At 37.5% G+C, this 12,950-nt stretch overlaps 1 protein-coding gene across 2 annotated transcripts in view; it reads right to left on the bottom strand.

The window, feature by feature from the left end:
* The window catches only part of LOC118832755 (protein FAM122B-like), a 94,588-nt gene that overhangs the window by 61,357 nt on the left and 20,281 nt on the right, over window positions 1–12,950 (bottom strand). For both annotated transcript variants that reach the window (XM_036740097.1, XM_036740098.1), the window contains exons 3-9: window positions 9,083–9,139; window positions 8,513–8,556; window positions 8,379–8,433; window positions 7,971–8,072; window positions 7,611–7,699; window positions 6,177–6,241; window positions 4,209–4,305 (exon numbers count right to left, since the gene is read on the bottom strand). In XM_036740097.1, the coding sequence (XP_036595992.1) occupies window positions 4,209–4,305; window positions 6,177–6,241; window positions 7,611–7,699; window positions 7,971–8,072; window positions 8,379–8,433; window positions 8,513–8,556; window positions 9,083–9,139 (509 nt within the window). The remainder of the gene's footprint in view (window positions 1–4,208; window positions 4,306–6,176; window positions 6,242–7,610; window positions 7,700–7,970; window positions 8,073–8,378; window positions 8,434–8,512; window positions 8,557–9,082; window positions 9,140–12,950) is intronic.

Genomic DNA, 12,950 nt, shown 5'->3' with positions numbered 1-12,950 from the left:
GGCTGAGGTTCAGTACCATTAATGTACTGATTATTCAAGCCTAAGGATTCTTAAGCAACTCTCAGAAGATCTCTCTAGGAAGACAGCCATTCACTCCAAATAGCCTTTCAGGGCCTCAGATCTAAATGGTTTTAAAAAAATGTAGTCAATGCTATCAAAGTTGCTACCAACCTCATAACAAAAGGGTGAGCTCGCACATACACACCCCACCCTCAGGCAGCACTTCAAATAGAATACAGACATAAGGGTGTCCTGGCAACTTTTGCCTCAGCTATATTTCTGCTGTTATTATTCTAAGCTTTAGAAGGGGGGTAGGGATCTTCTCCCCTGCTTTTATTCACTATCTAGTCTTCCCCAATGGCATTTGGCCACTCCATAGCACTCACACTCATTTTAAGTGCATGCTCTCATCTCTGCTATATGGTACTGCTGTTGGAAGCTAGGAGGTGAGGTATGACACATTCATCCAGGGTCCTTCAGGCCCTGTCCCTAGGAATCCTTACCTAGCTCATGCTTAGTCCCATAGCTGAGCCTCCACCTTAGCCTGCTCATCCCAGGTCCTGTTCCCCTTTCTCTTTTCCCCCGACTATGCTCTTAAGGTCAGCCAATCCCCGGGGCCTTTTCCTTCTGACTCAGTTCATTCTTTCCTCATTTTGAAACCCACGATTTCACTAAAACTCTCTACCTCTGGCATCTTCCCTCTGTATGCCACTTAATGTCTCTTATCAGTGTTGCCACACTCTCCATCTCAGGCTGGCACATACTCCAGGTCCCACAGGTGAACAAAATGATGTTAGAGAAATCCACTGTCTAGCCCTTGGAAGTCTCAGCATTTTCCTTAGAACAGTTAAGATGTTCACATTTACAACTGACCATCTTCAGACACATTTTCTGGGGAGGGAGATATTTTTACCCCAAGCAAAAAGCATCAGCAAAGATGTGCCAACACAGCTCAGAAAGCTCTTAGGAATAGATCATTTAGTTCCTGCTCTGAATTTGTTAAATAAGATACAGATTATGCCAAAATTACTCTATAAACTCTTTAGGTACACATTGCATATACATTCGGTACAAATTCATTTTGCAAATGCAAAAAAAAAAAAAAATCTAACACACACATTACGTTACTCCTGATGGATGGGTAGGAAAATCTAGGGGACATTATTTTATCGTAAAAGAATCTTTAGCACCATTTTGTTGGCCCTGAAAACCTCTTCTCTACACTGTATCATGGATGTATCGGTGCTCCTTGGGAAATGAGGTAGGAAAGACTTTTTAACAAACACAAAGAGTTGAAAGGAACATATGAAGAGGGTAGGCACAATCTCTGTCTTATACTTAGAGATACAGATTTAAGAATTTTCACCAAGTAGAAAGAAGCTGAGAGACAATTAGTTATAGACTGCAAAGCAGGGCCATGCTCATTATGTGGTCACAATAGCACTTGGCACACATACTATGGCCCCTTAAACATATACAACAATAAGACAAATGTATCCATTACCAAAAACTTGATTTTTTTTATATTTATCACAAAGATGTTAGGAGCTGGAGACATGTGGCACAAAATAGTAAGGCTACAATGGTTGAACAAATACACAGCTAAATACTCAGGCTGTACGGCATGGAAAGAAAATGAAAAAATATGGTTTTCCATTGAACTATTTAAAAAACTTATTTCTTCCTCTTCATTTGATTTGTGGAAACCAGAGACACTGAAATGATGAGAGAGGAGCTGTTAATTCTTACAGTTGTTCTACCCCGCCCCCCATCTTTCCACCCCAGCTAAGTTAATACCAAATAACCCCTTGCCTTAATTTCATCTAGTAGTATGGATTTCCTTGCCATGAGGCCCCCAAAGCCAGCTGGTCCCTGTTTCTGTTCCCATTTCCAAGAATAGAGAGGTAGGTCTGATCAACGAAATCTTGTCACAAAGATTCTAAGAAGCCCCTGCAGAGCAGGATAGAGAACCCACAGAAAGATGATTCTAAGATTTACAATCACTTGGTCCCAGCTGTAAATTTCTAAGCAACAGTATGAATTTATAATCAACTAGACCTTGTGGGAACCAAGACATGGCAATCCTTAAGCTACAGACCCAGCTGAGAACGGTGCCTAGCCCCCTCCACAAAAGGAAAATGGTAAGTATTTAAAGATGGAATAAAGATAAACAAAATCCAAAAGATATTTCAGGTCTTATGCAGCAACATTTCATTTCTACTTGATTGTAACTAAACTCCCCCTTTGTCCCACTCTTCTGATAGTAAGACTCCTAAGAGGCTGAGATCAACAGGCTTTTTAGATCCATTTAGCACACTTCTCACTGACATTATATACAGGTATGGTGCTCACCCCTGCCACTTCAAAGCCCTCAAACAAAACTAGTGGACATGGGAGCAGGGACATCCTCACCCTCCATGTCCTCCTGCAGTGCTTTGCTGGTGCCCACAAAAGAGCCTGCACCTCAGTGGCAGAAGCCATGGTGATTTAGGGAAACCTAAAAACAAAATCTGAGAAGCTGCTATCACCAGCACCATAAGCACAGTGTAGACTCTACTGTTCAGAGAAGGACACAGCTCCTGGGAAGAGAGCTGTTTGCACCTATTTGTTTGAACCTGCTGGATGGGGCAGAGTAAACACAGCAGCACTTATTATTCTTTAGGGCTCTGTCTAGGCCAACTATTTTTTTTTTTAATATTTTCACATAGTTTTTGCAAAGTGTTTTTTCACTTTGTAAAATTATTTCCTAACTCTAGCCTCATTAATTAGAGCCTAAGCAAGACGACTTCTCTTCAGCCATGTAGTTGCAGAAAACACCCTCCCTCCTCCTCCTCTTTTTCAAATAAACAATATAAAAGGAGTAGACGGTTTCAGCAACCCATTTTCTCCATGATCTTTGGAAGCATCTCTCCCTAATGCCTGGAAAGTCATTCAGTACCAAAATTAGCACACAATTATCAAGGACAGACAAGATAGATGAGAAGGAAAAGAGAACAGACAGAAATGTCCAGAGCAGTCCAGGAAAGGCATGTGCCCAAAGCAGGACAGGATTAATCACTGGAGTTAACAAACTAGGGGAACTTGGGACTTGTTTGCCAACCAGAAGCACAGGATAGCTTAAGTGAAAAGTGAATAAGTGACTCACAAATTAGAAATGGCCTGGAAATGCCATTTAAAGGGGTTTGGGAATACATTTCCAAAATAAAGTGCCTTCAGAGACTTTTTGAAAAGAACTGTTGTTGTAAAACACAGGATTTTATAGTTTTGAAAGGGCATAACACAATTCTGTGTAGAATAGGAAAATCCGTAACAGATCTCAAAGCCTTACCTGGCAGATCTCCAAATCAGTCAATAGTGCCCTGCCCCCACTGCCCCCCCAATCCCTCCCTCCTCCACATACGTACACACACACACACACACACACACACACACACACACCCCCATTTGCTAGCAGGGAGGAAAGTGTTATTGGCAGCAGCAATCTCAGCCCTGCTGGGCTTCTGGGAAATTAAAAGTAACACCTTGTCCTTAATTGGTTGGCAATTCCTGGCCAGGAAGAGAAAGATATAATTTTTTACATATCCAAACAAAGAAAAAAAAAGTTAAAAAATATTTGTGATAATATCCCCTAAGGGACCAGAAAGGTTACTTTAAAAAAGATTTTTACTACTGCTGGAAAAACCTAAAAATTGTATATAAATATTTGGGTGACAATATTTAAAGAAACTATGTTAGAGAATTTTGGCATTCCCTGTTGTGTCAAATATTTGCAAAAACAAGTTTTAAAAAATGAAACATGTAGAGTAAGATCATTAGGCACAGCAGCCCAGGACAACTCACTATCTTTCCCTCTCATCCGCAGAGTTCCCCTATGTGATTGGTATGCAGGACCAACTCCCTCCCACGTAGCCAAACTTGGGGTGGGTGGGTGGGGGGGGTTGAGCTAACAGGAGGTCAGAGTGTAATAAAATTAGAAACATGCATACCAAAGGGAAGTACACAAGACTTTTGAATTATCTTTTATGTCACCCACGCCTGCATGGAAAATTCCCCTCCATCAGCATTAATAACTGAATATCTTTTCAATTGTTCCAAGGTGATTTAACATTATTTTCAACATGATCTATTTTAAGTGGGCCATATCCTAATAGATACATACACATATTTTCTCTTACCCTCCCCTCATTCCACCCCTGCCTTTTGTTTACCATGAACTGAGATCTGCCAAATTCGTAATATCAGGAGAAAGCATAGTAGTAATGCCTTGAAAGAGTCTCTTTGGCTGACTTTCAGTTTCCATTTCACCTAAAACCAGAAAAAAAAATGAATTGTAAAATATATGTGCTTGTTGCTTAATTGGGGTGTTTGGTTTAGTTTGGTTTTTTTTTTAAACTAAAGCCTGCAATATTTTTCCATACATAGCAATTTTAGAGCTGGTTTCAGCATGTACACAGATGAAAAAGAAAATCCTACTCTCAAAGGCTAATAGCCCTGAAAATTTCCCATAGATTTTTTGTAATATGTTATAGGTATGTTTGGGGTCCTTAAAAGAAGAGCAGCCCACTGGTTCCATCATGAAGACTGGATCAAGACTAACCACAACATTGAGAAATATTTGCAAAGAGTTTGAAGCCCACCGTAAGTAACAATTTATGCCCGATCACTGGCAAAGAACCCTCATTGTCCCCATGTTACCACCTGTATACTCAAACACTAGTATACTAGTAGAAGACAGAGAAGTCAAAAATGGCATAGTTGGTTCAATTTTATACATATATTTTAAAAATTGCTTAGTATAGTACTGAAAATTACCAAAAATATAATTTCAAAAGCAGTCAAGCTTTATGGTGCAGATAATAGTTATTATTAAATGAAGGGTAACATAACTTAACATGTTATACATTACTATATTGTATATATACATAAACTATACAGTCATCTACCTGCAACCAAGTCAAAATTTTCTCAAAACTAATCACAAAAAAGCCTCTACTATATACTAATATTTAACACTTTGCCACCAAAATACAAAAATTGAAAACAATTCAGTAAAGGGTGTTCCTAAAGTCTGGACACATAGGCAAAAATGCATATTTTCAAGAAGTGAAATGAATGAAATTTTCAACAACATTTTATTTAATTGGAATATTAACAAATAACATCTTCAATATGATTTCCATCATTTGTGATGCAAAGGTTGATGCACTTTGCAAGCTTTACATGAACTCGACACAATAACTCCACATTGCCTATGTGTCCAGACTTTAGGGACACCCTGCATATTGTCTTTTCCAAAATAAATTCACACATATGAAAAGCTTGAGGCTTAAAAAAAAATTTCTTCACTATGAATCAGTATCAACCATGAGTTATATATTTCAGCAAGAAATGTGTAGCTCAGAGCTTGAAATTTCTAAATGTTCTCAGAGTAAAAACCAACAAACAAAAAATTTCACTTTTTCTAATAAATGTCAATTCATGTTCTTTTTTTTTCTGTAGCTACTCTAAGTCATGGGAACTCATTAAAGTCTGTCTTTTTCTTGTCCTTAACTGATAATAGTTTGTTTTAAAATCTACTCCTCTTCATTTTGCAAATGTTCCCTGGTCTTTTTTTTTTAGTGGACCTCCTAGTTTGTGTGAAGAGCTCCCCCTGGTGTCCTAATTCGGAGTAGCTCTGAAATGAAACGAATATAGAGCCCAGATCAAACATATTCCATCCTGCAAAGCATAATTTTAATACTTAAATGAAAACTATCCTTAACATCTTTTAAAAATAATCTTCCAGAATTCTAAAAAGGTCCCTGGGATATATCAAATACTCATAACTTAAATAAAAGTCTCTGTGAATAATTTAGAAAACAGAAATCAATGTGGGCCACTTTTCTGTATTTCTACTTTCTAGGACTCGCTTCTATAATTTGTAAACTACCATCTCTTCACCACATAATGATTATAATGTAGATAAATTAACAAGTAATCAAGTGTGGATACAGATAGATGAGAAAATATCACAAAGATAATTGACAGAATTCAGATTTTATAATCATGCTTGTAAGAAAAATAAATATTTCTTTGAGGAGAAGAGATTCCATCTTGAAATACTTTAAGAGACAGGAAATCTAGTTTCTAGTTCAAAATAAACTAAGTTTTACAATATCACAAACATTGCTGCATACCTTTCCTTTTAATAGGACCAAGAACACTGGGCCTAATGCAGTTGATTGGACTTTGACTCCTTCTGCTAAAATATAAAGTTAAAATATTGGCATTAGAAAGACTTGAAGTACTTCCAAAGTACAAGATAAATAGTCTAAAAGCCCACAAAAAGATTCCAATTCTGAAGCTCAGTGCAACCCCAATTTTGGTATCCTAGAATAACAGTCCTGTGCAATGCAAATACCACCTGCACTACTGGCAGGCCATTTTTCCTGAAAAGACAGTACATAATAGGGGAAAAAGGGAAAAAGCCAGGTTTGAAGTCTGATCTGAAGGCTGGCAGCAAGACAAGACAATCTAAAAGAGAAGTCATTACTCAGCTCCATCTTTCTTAAATTATTTAACTTCATTTTCTTAGGGTGGCTACCACAGTCTCTTAACTTTAAGGTTTTCCTCCAGGTTCCAGAATGGTGGCACAAATGTCTATTTCCACAATGAGGCTTTGAGACTATCTCGGATTACTCTTATGAATATGATGTTTTTAAAGAGAGCAAGCCACTTCATAAGGTTTCGGATCCAAAAATTATGGAAACCATTCAATTAATCACATAAAAGTAAAACTACTACATAGAATAAAAGAAGAATTTTAAAAGGGATGAGATTACTCTTTTACTAGCCAAAAAAAAAACCCAATCAATAGAATTTTTGAGCTGGAAGGGACCTTTGAAATAACCTAGTCCAACCCTCTTATACAGATGAGGAAACAGAGGAACAGAAAAATTTAGGGACTCCAAAATGGGACTCCTGAGTTCTGGCTCATTGTTTTTTTTCCAGTATACCGGTGATTCTGTCTACTGGAGTGAAATGGATTTTACTAAACTTTCAAAGCCTATAGCAGAATTGTGTGATGGTACTGATGTTGGGTAGGGGTTCCTAACCTGGGGTACCTGAACTTTTAAAAAAATCTATATATTCTGATAACTCCATTTCATTACAATTGGTTATACTTAGAATTTATTTTATGCATTTAAAAATATGATTCTGAGGAATCCATAGGCTTCACCAAATTGGCTGCCCAAGACCCCAAAAAGGTGAAGAAAGCCCGGGATAGGGGGAAAGGCTAATTCCTCTGTTCTGGCTTTCCAAGGGATTGAAAAATGTACATGAGGAATATGATTTGTCCCACACACAGCATCAACCCATTCTGTAGAAGAACAAGGGTTTTGAGGGAATAAGAAAATTTAAACAAGAAAAGGGACAACTGATTTTTTAAAAATAACCTACTATAAATTCCTTGTTATAAGCTAAATTATTTAATTAAAATTGCTAAAATTAAAAAAATCATATCTTCATTCTCTACATATATCAGTTCTACCTAATAGTATCAAATTTAAAGGTTCCTAGTGAAGCTAAGTTAATGAACGAAATAACATTTATAAAGCAAGTTCACTTACTTTGAAAATCGTCTGGTTGGGCTGGGGATGGGACTTGGAGGTAACCCATTGCTACTCACAAACATTTGTAAGGATGGTGAAAAACATTGCTAAAGAAAAAAGTGAAGATTAATACAGTTCGAGAGACCCAATAAAAATAAAAAAGCATTGTTTTTTAAGCATCTGCAGTGAAGTGCTCAGGATTAGATAGGTGTTAACATAGTTTCTGAGTGTATTTCCAATGAATATTCATTTCCTCTCAAACCATTAGCTGAAATGAAAGCAGAGGGGTTTTTCCCCTTTTCTCTTTTAAACAATCAGTGGCCTGGGGTGTGTGAGACAGGGATTTGCAGTAGCTTTAAATCTCTTCAATGATCCTACCTTTCCTATTCCTCTAGTGGGTGATGGTGCTGGAGAAACTGGGACGAAGTCAATTCTCTTAGGAGAAGATGATTTCTCCGACTTGTCAAAGTCATTATCGCTCTGTAAACAAAAAATGTCATCTGCTTATAACAACACAGCACACCACTACTCTAGAAATAAGTCACAAAGTATTCTATTTGCTCTCATAACTATCACACCTAGATTTTTAAAACACACAAATGTGCGGATCCACAAAAGGCCTCTGGTATTTATTTAAACCTGTTTGTTTGAAAAGGAGATAAGAACTGCTATAATTTTAGAAATGCAAGATATATAAAAGTTGTATGGACAAATGAAGAGAGCCAATGAATAATTTAGCATTTTTTTTAAAAGCCACCTTTCAAATCAGACTTGCAAAAGAATTACCAAGCTCAAGCTTTCTTCCCAGGAATGGCTTATCTGCATGGCTGTCTGCACTTCCCTGAAACACAAAAAAGACCTGATCAGTACCTAGGGACAATACTTTTTGGGTTAAATCCCCATTCTCAGGAAACACTCACCTTTCATGGGCAGCTTCTCTGTTCATCAAGTCCACTCCTTCTTCCTAAAAAGACAATGTGTACTCAGAGCTTGAAGAACATACATAAAATTCTCCCTAAGTGGGTTTTTTCCCTACCTTGATTTTTAAGCAACCGACCTTAAAAATTAAAAGTACATGTAGCAAAGCTAGTATTCCAAAATTGCCACTTACACATTTTGTCTACAAACACTGAGAGACACTTGAGTCTGATCTGGCTATATAACCCTGACTACCTCTAACTAGGGTTATATAATTATATAACCGATATAATTATTCAAAAGAATTTCATAGATTCTGATGGAATTCTAGCTTCAAGTACAAGAGGATAAGCATCCTTATTCTAAACAGAGAAGGTATAAAAAATTGTTTAAAAGAGTGAAGTTAAAAAAATTTAATTTAATTTAAATTTTAAAAAATTTAATTTAAATTGAAATTTAAAAAAAAATTTAAGAAAAGAGTGAGGTGACCTTTTAATGTTAAAAACTTCAAAATGAAAATAAAATTAAAACATAATTTATGGAAAGTTTAGATCTATGGAAGTAAAATTTACCCTTTTGATTTGATGAAGTCTGCTACTAGGAATACGAATAGGAGAAGATGACAGCAACTAGGAAAACAAACAAAAGAAAACATTCACTGTTTTCTGAATTATAACAGTCTGCTTTCGATATTAATGTACAATGTATTCTTATATTCATATATATATATATATATATATATATGTATATTATATATATTTTTAAAACCCAGACATCCAGAAATTTAGCTCTCTAAATCACTGAACATTAATGGACATAGAGGTAATACATTCGGTCTCTGGAAAGTACACCAGGTGCTGGACCTCAAAGCACCATCTGTCAATAGACAAGCGTTGACTTTACCACTTTTCCCAAATGTATTCAGACCAATGTAAATTATGTAAAAAAAAAAAAAATTCCAGTCTTGGAAATAGCCACTTCCTAACTGGTCCAGAATAAGTAACTTTTTAAACAGGATAAATAGAAAAGACTGGTCTTATTCATTTTAGTTCCAATATACATTAAAGCTAGGGGGACAGGCTAATAAGTTAGTCTAGTCTGGTGGTTTCTGAATGTAAAAAATTCATGCAATCCTAACAGTCTCTAAATAAATACTTAGATGCTACATCAAGCAGACTCTGCTTACACAATCTGCATCAAGTCTAAAGTGTGACCTTCAATGTAGTCCCAACTCTGTGAGGGTAAGCTACAGATCAGTTACAGAACTGTTATCGATCAAGAGAGTTTCCTCACGGGGAGTGGCCTATCCTGATGAAACAACAGTATGATCACAACAAAATTTAAACCAGTAAGAAAAGTCAAAATGTAGTCAAAACGCCTCACTCAAACATTTATCATATACCTAGTACGTGCAACATACAAGACAATACGGCAAATACAAAGATGAACAACACAGGGCACCTCTTCTGAAGTTTACAGTCTAATACTGGAGGAGGACACCTCTTTACCAAACAAATGTTGCTGTCTTTTTTATAACACATTTAACTTTTTTTTTTTTAATTAAGTGTAATGGAAAGAGTACAAATTTTGGAGTTGAATGACCTGGATTTAAATTCCAGCTGTCAAGTTACTACCTGTAGGACCTGAAACAAGTCACTTATCCTCTTTGTACTTTAAAATAAGGGATTGGCCTAGATGACTACGGTCCCTTCCAGCTCCAGATCCCCTGTCCCCTGTGATCCAAACCAGGTAACATTCCTGAGTAGCCAACCAATTTGGACAAGTATTTATTCAGTGACTCCTATGTGCAAGGCACCGGGCAAAGTGATAGGAACATGAAATCAAAAACAAAAAGCAGTCCCTGACCTCAAGCTGACATCTAATGGAAGGCTACAGCATGTAAAGAGATGCATATATGATATGCAAAAAGGAGACAACATCAATGTTCAGAGGATAAGAAAAGGCTTCTTATAAAGAGATAACACATGAGCTGAACCTTGAAAGAAGCCAGATATTCCAAGAGGTAGAAGAAGGAAAAGAATTCCAGGAATGGGACATAGCCTCTGCAAAGATGGAGATAGAATGTTCAGTTCAGAGAATAATTGAGGTCAGTAGTTTAGTTGGAATATAGATTACACAAAGGGGAATAATCTGCAATAAATCTGGAGAGGTGGTCGAGAGCCTGAGTGTGAGGGGCTTTATACACCAATGTGAAGAATCTCTATTTTCTCCAAATGAAGGTCCTTGAGCAGAAGAGAAACATGAGCTTATACTTTAGCAAGATTATTTTGGCAATGGAGAGGGGAGAGATTTGAACCAGAGACCAATTAGCTATGCAAACATTCAACATGTATTTATTTTTTTGTGTGTTTTTTTTTTGGGCAGGACAACTGGGGTTAAGTGACTTGCCCAAGGTCACACAACTAGTACATGTGTCAAGTGTCTGAGGCCAGATATGAACTCAAGTCCCCCTGACTCCAGGGCCGGTGCTCTACTCACTGCGCCACCTAGCTGCCCCTCAACATGTATTTATTAAGCAACTAATATATGCCAGGCATTGCTAGAGATACCAAGAAAAAAAATCAAACTGTTCATGCCCTTAAGGAGCTTATATTCTATCCCAGAAACAATAAGACTATATAGAAGCATATATAAAATACAGAAATACAAGAAAGTTGGGGGGGGTGGGGGAGGCACTAACAAAGCTAGTGGAATCAGTCAAGGTCTTATGTAAAAGGGGATGCCTGAGCTGAGCTTTGAATGAAATTAGGGATTCTAAGAGGGAAAAGCAAGGAGGAAATATATTCCAGATATGGAAGACAGCTAGCAAAGGCACAGAAGAAGCAGATAATTGATAAGAGTGTCTTGTGTGAAGAATAGTAAGAAGGTAAATCTGGCTAGACCAAAGAATGTGTGAAGGAGGGTAATGTGTAATCAAGCTGGAGCCAGGTTGGGAAGGGCCTTAAATACCAAATGAAAGACTTTTGGTTTTGACTCCAGAGGTGATAGGAAGCCATTGGAATTGACTGTGTATGGGAATGGGATAGTCAGACCTGAGCTTAAGAAAAATGAGTAGCAGCTAGGACTAGAAAGCTGTGTTGAGTCCCTGCCCCTTCAAGAAGCTTACGTTCTAATGGAGAAGAAAACATATACGTAAATAAGTATAGTACAGAGTAGGTGGAAAGTAGTCTTAAAGGAGAAAGCATGAGCAATAGAAGGGACCAGGCTTAAAAGGCCTTCTGCTGAATCTTGAAGGAAGCCAGGGAAACCAAGAATCAGAAGGGAGGAGGGACAGCATTCCAGGGATGGGGGACAGCCAGTACAAAAGTATGGAAATGGGAGATGATAATAATAATACTAACCAGCACTGACATCACAGTTTAAGGTTTACAAAGTGTTTTACAAATACTAGTTCAACCTCATAACTCTGGGAAGCAGGTGTTCTTATTATCCTGTATTTTTAGATGAGGATGAGGGAACTGAGGCAGATAGGTTAAGTGGTTTGGCCAGGGTCACACAGCTAGTAAGTGTCTGGAGGGTCAGATGGACTTGGGTCTTCCTGACACCTAGTTGCTAATAGAGTGCCAGGTCTGAGTAATAGCAAATAGGCACGTGCAGCTGGAACATAGCAGGAGAGGAGAGAAATAATACGTAAGAAGACTGGAAACATTAGAAGGGACTAGGATGTAAAGAGTTTTAATGCCCAAGGATTTTATATTTGATCCTAGAAGTAATGGGGAGTCACTGGAGCTTATTAAGTGACAGGGGGTTGAGGGGAAGGGAGGGATTTTTGAAAACTCACTTTGGCAGCTGAATGGCAGATGGACTGGAGTGGGCAGAGACTTGAGGAAAGAAAGCCTGTTAAGAGGCCATCGAAATAGTCCAAATCAGAGGTGATGATGTTTGCTGATTAACTGGAGAGAAGTATATGAAATGTCTTGGAGGTAGAAAGGGCAGGATTTAGCAACTGATTAACTATATAGAGTGAGTGAGAATTTAAGGATGCCACTGAGGTTATGAACCTTGGTGACAGAAAGGATTATAGTGTCCTGATCAGTGATAGAAGAGTTCAAAGAGGGATGGGTTGGGGGGTGAAGATAATGAGTTCTGTTCTGGACATGCTGAGGCTGATGTGCTTCTAGAACAACCACTTTGTTCTATTTTATTTTATTTTTATTTGTTCCCCACTTAATAGCATTTTATTTTTTCCAAATTACATGTATAGTTTTTAACATTCACTTTTACAAGATTTTGAGTTCCAAATTTCCCCCCTCCCTCCCCAAGATGCCAGCAATTTGAAATAGTCTATACATCTACAATCATATTAAACATATTTCCACACTAGTCATTTTGTGAAAGAGAATCAGAACAAAAGGGAAAAACCACAAGAAAGAAAAAAAAAAAAGAAAATACTCTGCTTTGATCTGCATTCAGACTCTA

The sequence above is a fragment of the Trichosurus vulpecula genome, chromosome X, assembly GCF_011100635.1.
Source record: "Trichosurus vulpecula isolate mTriVul1 chromosome X, mTriVul1.pri, whole genome shotgun sequence".
Lineage (NCBI taxonomy): Eukaryota > Metazoa > Chordata > Mammalia > Diprotodontia > Phalangeridae > Trichosurus > Trichosurus vulpecula.
The sequence above is the reverse complement of the archived record's forward strand: the minus strand, read 5'-3'. Positions and strand labels throughout refer to the sequence as shown.